Source organism: Rhinatrema bivittatum, chromosome 8, assembly GCF_901001135.1.
Source record: "Rhinatrema bivittatum chromosome 8, aRhiBiv1.1, whole genome shotgun sequence".
Taxonomy (NCBI): domain Eukaryota; kingdom Metazoa; phylum Chordata; class Amphibia; order Gymnophiona; family Rhinatrematidae; genus Rhinatrema; species Rhinatrema bivittatum.
In genome coordinates this window covers 78,436,688-78,450,223 of record NC_042622.1, presented here as the reverse complement: position 1 = coordinate 78,450,223, position 13,536 = coordinate 78,436,688, and the positions used below count along the sequence as shown (strand labels likewise).

General features: G+C 46.1%; 2 protein-coding genes across 2 annotated transcripts in view; one reads left to right on the top strand and one right to left on the bottom strand.

The window, feature by feature from the left end:
* PTGES2 (prostaglandin E synthase 2) overlaps positions 1 to 2,349 on the bottom strand; it is a 35,465-nt gene extending 33,116 nt beyond the window's left edge. Inside the window, exon 1 of the mRNA XM_029611595.1 lies at positions 2,044 to 2,349. Coding sequence (XP_029467455.1) covers positions 2,044 to 2,286 — 243 coding nt within the window. The 5' untranslated portion in view covers positions 2,287 to 2,349. The remainder of the gene's footprint in view (positions 1 to 2,043) is intronic.
* C8H9orf16 (chromosome 8 C9orf16 homolog) overlaps positions 2,287 to 13,536 on the top strand; it is a 27,846-nt gene continuing 16,596 nt past the window's right edge. The window contains exon 1 of the mRNA XM_029611597.1: positions 2,287 to 2,545. Coding sequence (XP_029467457.1) covers positions 2,320 to 2,545 — 226 coding nt within the window. The 5' untranslated portion in view covers positions 2,287 to 2,319. The remainder of the gene's footprint in view (positions 2,546 to 13,536) is intronic.

Genomic DNA, 13,536 nt, shown 5'->3' with positions numbered 1-13,536 from the left:
CCACCTTGATTTCATGGTATCAGGCCTATTGTTAGATACATTGTTTGTGGGCTTGGCCCTCAGAAACCATGAATAAACTGAATTACTATCACAAAATGGTAAACTTCCCAGACAAAAACAGGATGAACCGTCAGTACTCAAACAGTAAACCTTACTCATAAAATGGAAACACTGCAAATATTACACTAGCCCCTAAAACGCCAACGCACTTCCTATTATGGAAAAAGAACAAACCAAGCTGCAATTGATTCCTACACAGAAGCTACATGCTAGCTACCTCACCTCTATCACACAGGAAGAGTCAGAAACTTGCCAAAAACAGAATAAAGAGACCATAGTATAAATAAAAACATATGACAAGTACTGAACTGGAAACCACAACTCTACATGCAGTGCAAAAATGGAAAAACAGAAACATCACAATTTCTCATAAACTAATAAATCAAGAAATATAAAACATCAATTATAATAGTAAAACATCTGATGAACAGAAATTCTAATATTTAAAAATTCATTTAAACTTAAAAACGTTTTATAAAATTTTCCAACCACCAATAAAATATTTAAAAACAACAAACTAATCAAATAACACCCAACAGTTAAGGATTTAAAAATCACCAACTCTATACCTGGGAACTTTTGATTTTCAGTCACTCTGAGATTGTCATGGATTATTGGGGAGTGGAGGGAGGCAAGGGGGATACACAAACTTTCTTCTCTCTCATATACACACATTTCTTCTCTCATACACACACTCCCTCTCTCTCAATGGATGCACCGACACACAGGTTTGCTCGATCACAGTTGGTCACCCTACCCCCCCACAGGCTCCCTCTGTCCTTCTCTCAAACACACACCCTTCCACAGGCTCCCTCTCTCTCACACACACACACACACACACCCCCTCACATAGACTCCCTCTCTCTATTGCACACACCCCTTCCACCTCAGAAAGGCTCCATCTCTTTTTGGCAAACACACACACAGGCTCCTTCTCTCTTTTGCACACTCATACACCCCTGCACCTAGACTCTCTCACTCAGACACCCCTTCACTTGGGTTCCCTCTCACACACAAACACTCACCCTCACAAAATCCCTTGCTCAGGCACATCCTCACTCGGGCACAAAGGCTCTAAATCACACACACTCCTGTGCCTGTCATTCTGTGCAAGCACCCATACACACACTCCTGTGCCTGTCATTCTGCGCATGAGCACACACACTCCTAGGCTGCATCGATGTCATCAGCTGCTTACTGCCCCCTTGGCTGCGGTCCACCAGCGCCTTCCTTGCCTTCAGCCATGAGCGTGATGGGCTCAGCTCACAGCCTACTGGGGCCTCCTTCCACTTCACGGCAATCTGCTCGCAACACATCTGGGGCATCATCCATCTTAAGCCGCGAACGGGACGGCCTGTCCACCGGTACAGGCTTCTCTCCTCTCTCTTTTGCAGGTGCACCAGCCACCAAAAACAAGCAAGCAGGCAGCTGATTGGTAAGTAGTCAGGGATAGACCATCCTTTGCTTGAATGGGGTTTACAGTGTCCGGTTACCGTTTGTAACCGGACACTGTACAACAAGCTACAAAACCAGGCTGTCCAGTCCAAAACCGGGCAGTTAGTCACCCTACCTAATTCTCTTAAAAGCATAAGGGGTTGTGGGCATGCGTCCAACTATAGGTTAATCAGTGTACTCGACTGCTATGGCTTCCATCACACTTCTAAGATTCTGTGAATTCTGCTGCTTCATTGCTGATTTGTTACAAAGTCACAAGAAGAATCACAAAATATAAACAATCCATTATGCTAAATATCACAACTATAAATATATATAGGTTGAAAATGACATAAGACCATATTAGTGAAATAGATTATACTACAGATGAGGAAAACATACGAAAACTGTTTCCCATACAGATAACATTTGAGAGCACAGTGCCACTGTAATACATTTAAACTGTAAATTCCAACTGAACCGGCTAACTTCACAAGAAGTCAAAACAAGTGAAAGCAGCATTAAATCAAATTTTCAGGAACCTTTTACCTTCCGTATCTCCTGCTCTGCACTGTGCACCTGGCTCTGCAAATAAAATCTCAGCGTCTGGTAAAGGCCAAGGGTGCCCCCCAAAGCAAAAGCAGAATACAGTAGCCTGCAACTTCTCCTTCCCACAGTGCCATGCCCCCAGCTTCCCACTCCGGTGAGGCTGCCATACGTGGCGTTGTTATTCCCATAGAGTAACCTCCACACCAGCCGCCGGAGCGTCACTCCCCTGCTACAGACCACCATGCCGAAGCCTCGGCGTGGGTCCTTCCCTTAGGTATGTCTGCGGAAGTGCCTGTCAGCAAACTCCAACAGCCGACCTTCAGGACGACAGAACCCTACGATGCTCACCCACTTCCGGCAACATTTCCGTTAATCCGTCACATGAACTCTAGCTGTATTCGGAAGCGGCTGCTTCTACCTCGGTGTGGTTCGTCTTCTCCATGTCAGGACCCAATGGTGATCTTCAGTTGGCGGTGGACTCCGGAGAGGAGGAAGGTAAGAGGTAGAGTGGACTGTATTCTATGCGCCCCCCCCCCCGCTAAAAGACACACGACGGAAAATGCAGACCTTAAGGTCTCTCTATAACGCTTTAATTTCTCATTGTTTGGGGACTAGTAGTAATTTGTAAAATAAATGTTGGCAGAATGGAACAAGTTGGCTTAGAAAATAGCCACTGCTATTACTAGCATCAGTAGCATGGGATATACTTAGTTTTGGGGTACTTGTAGCCTGGATTGGCCACTATTGGAAACAGGATGCTGGGCTTGCTGGACCCTTGGTCTGACCCAGTATGGCAATTTCTTATGATCTAACATTGCATTTTCCAATAGGTCCAGAGTTCTACAAAGACAAGTTGCTTACCTGTAATAGGGGTTTTCTGTGGATAAGCGGGACAATAGTCACCTTGATAGGGATTTAGTTATCTAAGGGTATGGACTCTGAGTCAGACTAGATTTGTAGCTGATAGATCTAGAATTTTTAGTGTAGACATACTTATTTGGCGCCAATTGCTATTATCTGCTCCTCTCTGGCGGTGGTCCAAAAGGTAGAAGGGTTTACAAGAACCTTGCCTGGAGTATTTCCTGGCTGAGGATGGCCCTGCTGAGGGACTAGCAGATAGCTGCTGGAGGGTACCATGATGGTCCTTCAGCTGCGCCATCGCATCCTGGACCATGTGCCCGATCAGATTCTCACCTGTACAGGGGAGATTGACGAGTCTATCCTGGATCTCGAGGCAGAGGTCCGAGGCCCTGAGCCAAGCCATCAGTCTAGCGCCAATGGCCACAGCAGCTAAGCGGGCTGCAGTTTCAAAAACATCATAGGTAGAACATACCTGTTTCCCTGCTTCCAGAGCCAGCGAGGCAATGGCGGCAAGTGCTTCCTGCTGCTGTTGGGGAAGGCCCTTTACAAAATCCTGGACTCACTTCCAGAGATTGTGGTTATATTGAGTCATATAAAGTTGGTAAGTCGCTATGCAGGCGACCAGCATGGTGCCTTGGAAGATTTTCCTCTCTATGGTGTCAAGTTCCCTATGCTCATGTCCCAGAGGAGTGGAGGCATGGGTGCAGGAACGCCAGGCCTTTTTTTAAGGTGGATTCCACTACCACCGACTGCTGGGGGAGCTACCTCCTCTCGAACCCCGGGGCCTATTGCACCAAGTAGTTGGTATCGGCTTTCCTGTTAACTGGGGAGATGGGGTGCTCCCACATACAGAGAAGTTCATTAAAAATATCATGGATCGTAACTGGCATGATCTCCTTAGGAGCGTCAATGAACTGGAGTACTTCCAGTAACTTGTGAGGGGCATCCTCCTCCGTGAGGAGCTGAAAGGGGATGGCCTCACCTATAGCCGTGGAAAACTCCGCAAACGACAGGTCTTCAGACCGGTGCTACTCTTCTAGGGGCAAAGGCTCCGAGAGAGGGTCGGAAGGCGAGTCATCACCCCAAGGGTTATAGGGACCCCTCTTCTTCACTTGGGCAAGGGCCATGAGGGGCATAAATTCTGGGCTTCAGAGGGTGCAAGGGCACCGATAAATCCCCTGGCATTGAGGGTGTCATCAGCTGTGGCAAGCCAGAGGGGTCCGGTAGCGGCTCGGGGCACTGTGGGCGAGATCGCCTGGTGGCCTCATCCTCCTCCTCCTCCTCAGACCCAGGGATCGAAATCACTTCGGTGGAGGGCATTGAAGGCCCCTTGGGCACCAGCTGCATTGGGAGGGAGCCGAGAACATCCAGATGCTCGAGCAGGGGTGCCAGTATCGATGGCGGAGGCTCAGGCACCGGTATGGGGGCCGGTGGCCCTGGGAGCTCCAAGCTCTGCAGTGCTTTGAGCACCTCCAATTGCACCCTGTGGTCCAACTCCTCTTGGAAGTCCTGAGTAGTCAAGATTGCTGGAGGGGGACGAGGCATTGCCGGCTCATCCTCTGATCCCCGATGTGGCACGACACCCTGCACCAGTATCAGTGGGGAATGCCTCGGGCTACCGGGGGCTCCGGATGGGGCCTTCGCTGGCCAGTGCTGCTGCTCTGGAACCTTGTCGGGATGGTGATCGGTGCCAGTGCTTCCAGGATCGCTTCCGATGCTCGGCCTGGTCTTTCGCTGGTGCTGAGGAGGTCGATGAACCTGAGGTCTGGGGGAGGGGAGAGACCACCGAAGATTGATCTTCTCCCCGATTCTTGGGGCTAACTAGAGGGTTGCGAGAGGTAGAGAAAGAGATGGCTCCCCGTGATCCTTGGGCATCGAAAAAACTGATGCAGGAGTGGTGGATTTCGGGGTCCCAAAAAAAGTTTCTCCATTTTATCAAGTGCGCCCAACACCCCTTGGGTGTCATCTGATCGCATAGGCACCCCACCGACATGGTGTGAGGCCCCGAGGCAGAGGATGCAAACTTCCTGTGGATCTGTGATGGACATGGTCTGCGGGTACTGGGAGCACAGACGAAAACTGGTCGATGCCATGAAAAAGACCCGGCGTGCACTTGATGGCCGACGGACACCAGGAGGTGGAGAGTCAGGAATTGACCGCAAGATCGAAGAAAAGGGTGAAAAAGGACTTACCGTACCGGGAGGGCACTGACTGCGAAGGGGAAACCCAATGAGGAATTGAAAGGCAATTCGAAAAAAATTGAGGAAAAGAATAGAAAAGTTGGAGCTTCACGGACCGCAAGGCAACTGCACCATGGAAAAGAAGAGACTGAAGAAGCAGGAACCTCCCGTGGACTTGCGGATAGTAGCAGGCTGGGCATGATCAGTCTGCTGCCCAAAATTTCTGGAAACTTTGACAAAACTTTGATGTCATCCACCTGTGAGGACTACAGTCCTGCTTGTCCTAGGAGAATAAATGCTGTACTATGCCCCTGGCCTTGCAACAGTCTCTTATATGTCTTCCTTCCATGACTACTGATAGCACTGGTCTACAGTCAAAATATTTCCGAAATAAATGTAGTCAAACTTTACTAAATCTGGGTCAGTGGGAACAAAAGTTATGCTTAAAATTGTTTTATTTATTTATTTATTTATTTCAGATTTTTATATACCGGCATTCGAGACAGCAGTCACATCGTGCTGGTTCACATAAGACAGGGGTGCATAGTAAACATAACTATAACAATGGTGCTGAAAAGGCAGTTACATATAACAGGGTGATAAGAACTTGGCTGAGAAGGAAGAGAAAGGACAGGTTATTAATTCACAAAGGTAAACAATAGAAGATAAGGTTAACCATGGTGTAGTTGGAGATTAGTTAACCATGTTGGAGATTAGTTAACCATGGTGTAGTTGGAGATTAGGGGTGGCTTGGAGGTGTTCGATCAATTGGCGTCCGGGAAAGCTTGTGTGAATATCCAGGTCTTTAGTCTTTTTTTGAAGGTTGAGATGCATGGTTCTGTTCTGAGATTTGAGGGGATGGAGTTCCATAACGGTGGAATGGCTGTAGAGAAAGCCCGGTCTCTTAGTGTGCAGTGTCTGGTGGATTTGGACGGTGGTACCTGTAGCGATCCCTTGTATGCATCTCTTGTCGGTCTTGACGAATTGTGTAGTCGGAGAGGGATCTGTAGGTCAATGGGAGCCAGTTGGTGGATGTTTTTGTATGTGGTAAGAATGGCCTTGTATATTATTCTAAAGTGTATAGGTAGCCAATGGAGGCTCTTTAGAATGGGGGTTATGTGGTCCCTTCTCCTGGTATTTGTCAGAATTCGTGCAGCTGCATTTTGCACCATCTGAAGCGGTTTGGTGTATGAAGCGGGAAGGCCAAGTAGGATGGTGTTACAATAGTCTAATTTTGAAAAAATGATTGCTTGTAGAATGGTTCTGAAATCTTGGGCATGGAAAAGCGGTCTAATTCTTTTCAGCACTTGTAGTTGGTAGGAACAGTCTTTGGTGGTTTTGTTAATAGTGGCTTTGAAATTCAGGCGATTATCAATTAGGACTCATAGGTCTCTCACCTGTGTGATTGTTGGTGTGGCTTGTTGTGCAGAGGTGATGGTGCTGTTTTCTGAGGCGATGAGCAGGAGTTCAGTTTTGCCGGAATTTAATACCAGGTTTAGGCTGGTGAGGAGGAGTTTAATTTTTTGAAGGCATGTATCCCAGTAAGCCAGAGTTTTTGCGAAGGAATCCTTAATGGGTATCAGGACCTGGATATCGTCCGCGTAAAGGAAGTGTTTGAGGTTGAGGTCGGTGAGAAGTTGGCATAACAGTATAAGGTAAATGTTAAATAAAGTAGGAGACAGGGAGGACCCCTGTGGGACTCCTACTGACGACGGGTGTTGAGAGGATTCTATGTTCTGTATCTTGACCTTGTATCCTCTATTGCTGAGAAATGATATGAACCAAGATAGAGCTGTGCCTGAGATACCTATGGAGGCTAACTGGTTAATGAGTAATGAATGATTGACGGTGTCAAAGGCTGAAGAAAGGTCCAGTAGGATCAGTAAGAAGGCTTGACCTTTATCGAGGCCCAGGATGAGGTGATCTGTTAAGGAAATGAGGAGGGACTCCGTGCTTAGTGTTTTGCGGAAACCGTATTGTGATGGGAATAGGAGGTTGTTTTCTTCAATGTAGTTTGAGAGTCGGGTGTTCACCAATTTCTCCATAATCTTGGCTATGAAGGGGAGGTTGGCGATCGGACGGTAGTTGTTTGGGTCATTAGGATCTAGATTAGGTTTCTTGAGTAGTGGTTTGAGAGAGGCCAATTTTAGGTCATCTGGGTAAGATCCTTGTGTTATTGAGCAATTTATGATGTCTGACAGGGATTTGGAGATGGAGTCAGGAATTGATAGAAGCAATTTCGAGGGGATGTGGTCCGAAGGGTGAGAAGATGGTTTCATTTTCCGTAGTATACCTTGTATCTCAATGGAAGAAGTAAGTTCCAGTTCTTCTAAGCGGGTATTTTTGAAGGCGGTCTGAGGTGGTGTTGAAGTAGATGCGGTGTTAGGGGGCAGTTGAGTTAGAAGTTTGCTGATTTTGTTGTTGAAAAATAGCGCTAGTTCTTCCGCTTTAGATTTGGCTTGGTTGAGAGCGATTTCTGATAGGTTTATTTGAGTGAGGTTAGAGACGTAGCTAAAGAGGGCTTTAGCATCGAAGATTAGGTGGTGGATCTTGGATGCGTAGTAGTTCCTCTTGGATCTTAATGTATTGGATTTGTATTGGTGAAGAGTTAATTTATAGGTGGATAGAGTGATGGTGCATGGGTTTTTGCGCCATTTAGCCTCATTTTGTCTTAGCAGTAGTTTAAGCTTTCTTAGCTCTAGGGTAAACCATGGTTGCCTTTTGGAGGAGTTGGGGTGAGGTTTTTTTGTTGTTAGAGGGCATAGCTTGTTGGCTATCGATTCCGTGATGTTGTTCCAAGATCGAAGCGCTGAGTTCGGATTGGTGAAGTCTACTTGGGTGAGATGTGATGATAAGTGATTGCTAAGATCTTCTGTGGTGCATGTTTTCCTGTAAGTGAAGCAATGTGAGGGTATGCGAGATGGACTGGTATCTTTTATTGAGAATGAGGAAGTTATGAGGGAGTGATCTGACCATGGTACCTTCGTGCAGGTGGGGTGCTGGACCAGTTTGATTGCTGTATTGACGAAGATAAGGTCTAACGTGTGTCCGGCTTTGTGTGTGGGTTCGTTAACTTTATGAGTGAAACCTAAAGCGGAGTATGCTGTAAGTAAGGCTTCGCAGTTGGGTGATAATATGGAGTTGTCGACGTGCAGGTTGAAGTCACCTAAGATTATAGCTGGGGCATCTAGATTGATAAGGGAAGTAGTTAATTCGACCAGAGGAGAGGATCTGTTTCCAGTAAGCCTGGAGGAGCATAGAGAAGTAAAATTTGGAGTTTGTCTGACGAGAAGAAGCCAAATTCGAGTTTCGAGTCGGTGTAGGAGGAGTGTTGAGTGAATCTGAGGTCCTTTTTTGTAGCTAGGAGGATTCCTCCTCCTTTTTTTTTTCCCTGACGTGGGATGGGGAAGAAGTTGTATGTCTCTGTGGGTAATTGGTTAATTATTGTAGTGTCTGAAGGTTTGAGGTTTTCAAGATATGCTACTAGGTCAATACATATGACCTTTGACTTGAGAATTGCGGATAAGTGAGTTAAGAAGGAAAATGATCTCAAATTAAGCCAGAAATGACTAATATAAATCTTTGACTGAATATATGAAGAAATCTGTATGATGAAGAACTTTATCAAGGTCATGGACAAAACTAAAGCAGTCTTTAAATACCTTGGTGGTAAATTTCCAAGGTTAAGTGAAGCTAAGATAAAGGAAGATGGATGATTCATGAACTTCTTTGAGATGATGCATTTAACCATGCATTGCGAGGCAAGGAAAAGACGGCATAGAAAGCGTTCTAGTTAGTGGTAACAATTTTTTTTGGAAACAGCCAGGCAGACAATTGCAAGGAGATGGAAAACCTCCTCAAGACATACAAAAGCCTTGGCTTCAACATATCACTAAAGATATATATTTTACACTCATCTAGATTTTTTCCACCAAATTACAGAGCAGTAAGTGATGAGTATGGCGAGCAATTTAACCAGGACTTTGCAGCAATGGAAAAACGGTATCAGGGCAAAAGGAGCCCATCAATGTGTGCAGGCTATTGCTGGACAGTGACAAGAGATGTTCTATTTAATGAATACAAAAAACAATCCAAGAAGAGTCAAATAGCTACTGAATAAAGACTAAACTATGTGCGCACACACACACACACACACATTTGTAGCCTTTTGTTTCATAGTAAATTGTTTCTATAATCAGTTTGCTGATTTAATTTTTAAAGTGTTACATAAGCCGACAGGTGAAATATGATGCAAACATAAATACACGTATAATGGGGTCCCCGTTTGACTTGTTAGCTGCATCTGGGGAGCTGTATTTACCAGGGTTCATCCATCCGGGAGGGAGATAAACTTCCAGGACTCTAGACATCTCTAAGGAAACCGCCACTGCTCCAAGCCTCTGTACTGTGGGGTGCCACTTAGATGCAGGGGTAACCACAATAAGAACAAAAGAACATGCCATACTGGGTCAGACCAAGGGTCCATCAAGCCCAGCATTCTGTTTCCAACAGTGGCCAATCCAGGCCATAAGAACCTGGCAAGTACCCAAAAACTAAGTCTATTCCATGTTACCGTTGCTAGTAATAGCAGTGGCTATTTTCTAAGTCAACTTAATTAATAGCAGGTAATGGACTTCTCCTCCAAGAACTTATCCAATCCTTTTTTAAACACAGCTATAATAACTGCACTAACCACATCCTCTGGCAACAAATTCCATAGTTTAATTGTGCATTGAGTAAAAAAGAAATTTCGCTGATTAGTTTAAAATGTGCCACATGTTAACTTCATGGAGTGCCCCCTAGTCTTTCTATTATCCGAAAGAGTAAATAACCGATTCACATCTACCCATTCTAGACCTCTCATGATTTTAAACACCTCTATCATATCCCCCCCTCAGCCGTCTTTTCTCCAAGCTGAAAAGTCCTAACCTCTTTAGTCTTTCCTCATAGGGGAGCTGTTCCATTCCCCTTATCATTTTGGTAGCCCTTCTCTGTACCTTCTCCATCGCAATTATATCTTTTTTGAGATGCGGCAACCAGAATTGTACATAGTATTCAAGGTGCGGTCTCACCATGGAGCGATACAGAGGCATTATGACATTTTCCGTTTTATTCACCATTCCCTTTCTAATAATTCCCAACATTCTGTTTGCTTTTTTGACTGCCGCAGCACACTGAACTGACGATTTCAATGTGTTATCCACTATGACGCCTAAATCTCTTTCTTGGGTTGTAGCACCTAATATAGAACCTAACATTGTGTAACTAAAGTATGGGTTATTTTTCCCTATATGCATCACCTTGCACTTATCCACATTAAATTTCATCTGCCATTTTGATGCCCAATTTTCCATTCTCACAAGGTCTTCCTGCAATTTATCACAATCTGCTTGTGATTTAACTACTCTGAACAATTTTGTATCATCTGCAAATTTGATTATCTCACTCGTCGTATTTCTTTCCAGATCATTTATAAATATATTGAAAAGTAAGGGTCCCAATACAGATCCCTGAGGCACTCCACTGCCCACTCCCTTCCACTGAGAACATTGTCCATTTAATCCTACTCTCTGTTTCCTGTCTTTTAGCAATCCACGAAAGGACATCGCCACCTATTCCGTGACTTTTTATTTTTCCTAGAAGCCTCTCATGAGGAACTTTGCCAAACGCCTTCTGAAAATCCAAGTATACTACATGATAAGGGGAATGGAACAGCTCCCCTATAAGGAAAGACTAAAGAGGTTAGGACTTTTCAGCTTGGAGAAGAGACGGCTGAGGGGGGACATGATAGAGGTGTTTAAAATCATGAGAGGTCTAGAACGGGTAGATGTGAATCGGTTATTTACTCTTTCGGACAATAGAAAGACTAGGGGGCACTCCATGAAGTTAGCATGGGGCACATTTAAAACTAATCGGAGAAAGTTCTTTTTTACTCAACGCACAATTAAACTCTGGAATTTGTTGCCAGAGGATGTGGTTAGTGCAGTTAGTATAGCTGTGTTTAAAAAAGGATTGGCTAAGTTCTTGGAGGAGAAGTCCATTACCTGCTATTAAGTTCACCTAGAGAATAGCCACTGCCATTAGCAATGGTAACATGGAATAGACTTAGTTTTGGGTCACTTGCCAGGTTCTTATGGCCTGGATTGGCCATTGTTGGAAACAGGATGCTGGGCTTGATGGACCCTTGGTCTGACCCAGTATGGCATATTCTTATGTTCTTACCGGTTCACCTTTATCCACATATTTATTAACTCCTTCAAAAAAGTGAAGCAGATTTGTGAGGCAAGACTTGCCTTGGGTAAAGCCATGCTGACTTTGTTCCATTAAACCATGTGTTTCTATATGTTCTGTGATTTTGATGTTTATTTATTTAGAACACTTTCCACTATTTTTCCTGGCACTGAAGTCAGGTCTGTAGTTTCCCGGATCGCCCCGGAGCCCTTTTTAAATACTGGGGTTACATTTGCTATCCTCTAGTCTTCAGGTACAATGGATGATTTTAATGATAGGTTACATATTTTTACTAATAGGTCTGAAAGTTCATTTTTTAGTTCCTTCAGAACTCTGGGGTGTATACCATCAGGTCCAGGTGATTTACTACTCTTCAGTTTGTCAATCAGGTCTACCACATCTTCTAGGTTCACCGTGATTTGATTCAGTCCATCTGAATCATTACTCATGAAAACCTTCTCCAGTACGGGTACCTCCCCAACATCCTCTTCAGTAAACACCGAAGCAAAGAAATCATTTAATCTTTCTGTGATGGCCTTATCTTCTCTAAGTGCCCCTTTAACCCCTCGATCATCTAACGGTCCAACTGACTCCCTCACAGGCTTTCTGCTTCAGATATATTTTAAAAAGTTTTTACTGTGAGTGTTTGCCTCTATGGCCAACTTCTTTTCAAATTCTCTCTTAGCCTGTCTTATCAATGTCTTACATTTAACTTACCAACGTTTATGCTTTATCCTATTTTCTTCTGTTGGATCCTTCTTCCAATTTTTGAATGAAGATCTTTTGGCTAAAATAGCTTTCCTAGCGTGTAGCAGATTGTCTCAGGACCAATGGTATAGTGTACTCCTGTTAGCAGTTGGAGACGGATCAGATTTCAATCTGACGTCAGCCCCTAGTACATATACCCCTGCAGGAAGTGCAGCTCTTCAGTATTTTCCATCTCCATAGCAGTTAGGGACTATCTGCACGCTCTCAGAGCGTTAGACCAAAATTAAAGAACAAAACCCGAAATTTAAAGAAGAAACCTACCTGAAGACGAGCCCCGCACTCCTGCGGTGATACCCTCGGGTCCCTCCCCCAGTTGAGTTTCTCGAGGTGATTTCCGTGGTCCCTCGGAGGTGAGCCTTGGTCCGGTGGCCGATTCGTGGCAGGGACCTAGCCCCCGAATCCTCGGGCGCGGCATAGAGGCAGCCTCGGTCCGGCGGCCGAATCGCGGCGAGGACTTAGCCCCCGATCCTGGGCGCGGCTGAGAGGCAGCGGGTGCACCCCTCCAGCGCGGCGGTGAAGGTATTTGCCCTCTCTACCCGCAGCTGGAGACCGCCCGGAGCGAAACCGGGAAGTGCCGAAGACAAGGTAAGGTGGAAATCATCTACTTTAAGCCGGTCTCCGAAGATGGAAGAGGAGCACAGGTCGGCGATCGGAACCTGTGCCACCGGGTTGATCCGCCCTAGCAGGGCTAGGCCCCGGCCGTTCCAGGGTCTGCCCACGTGGAGACCCTCCGAGGAGGTTGCCATATTGCCCGCATGCTCGCTGTCGCCATCTTGGCCCTGTTCGCCGCGCCGCCTGCCGTCCGATCCAAGTGCACAAAGTAAGCTAAGCGCACAAAATTTCTTGTGCGCATAATTTTAGGCGTACATAAAACCTTACGCGCATAAGTTGCGAGAATAGAACAAGGCGCACATCTACGGCTAGGCGCACATCTGCGCGCACATATCAGACGCAATGGAGCGCATAAGAGCTTACGCGGCCACAGAAATGGCACCTCCAGAAACAGGAATAAAAGCACAAGGCCTCTGCCCAGCATGCCACATCAGAGCCGCACAGAGCGAGGAAGCCGACGTGCTATGCGCACACTGTGAGGAGGCCCTGGGAGATACAGGTCAGGGCCAGCCCCACCCAGGGCCCAGTGCTAGCTCCTCAGGGGGCACCCAGGACCTAGCAGGCCCCAGTGAATCCACCCCACAGATGGGGACCCCCAGGGAACCACGCCCCTCAACTTAGACCCAGCGTCGATCTCTTGGGTGGAGTTGTTTAAGGGGATTCACGCCTTTGTCAAAATGCAAATTGAACAACAGGCGGACCAGCCATATGCGCCACCGGAAGACCCTCATGCCCCAGGACCCTCGAGGCCTAGGCACAAGCTCCCACCACCCAGAAGCCCCACCTACGGAGATACGGATTTCTCTGAAGAGGAATTCGAGCCCCTTGAGGAGGGGGAACT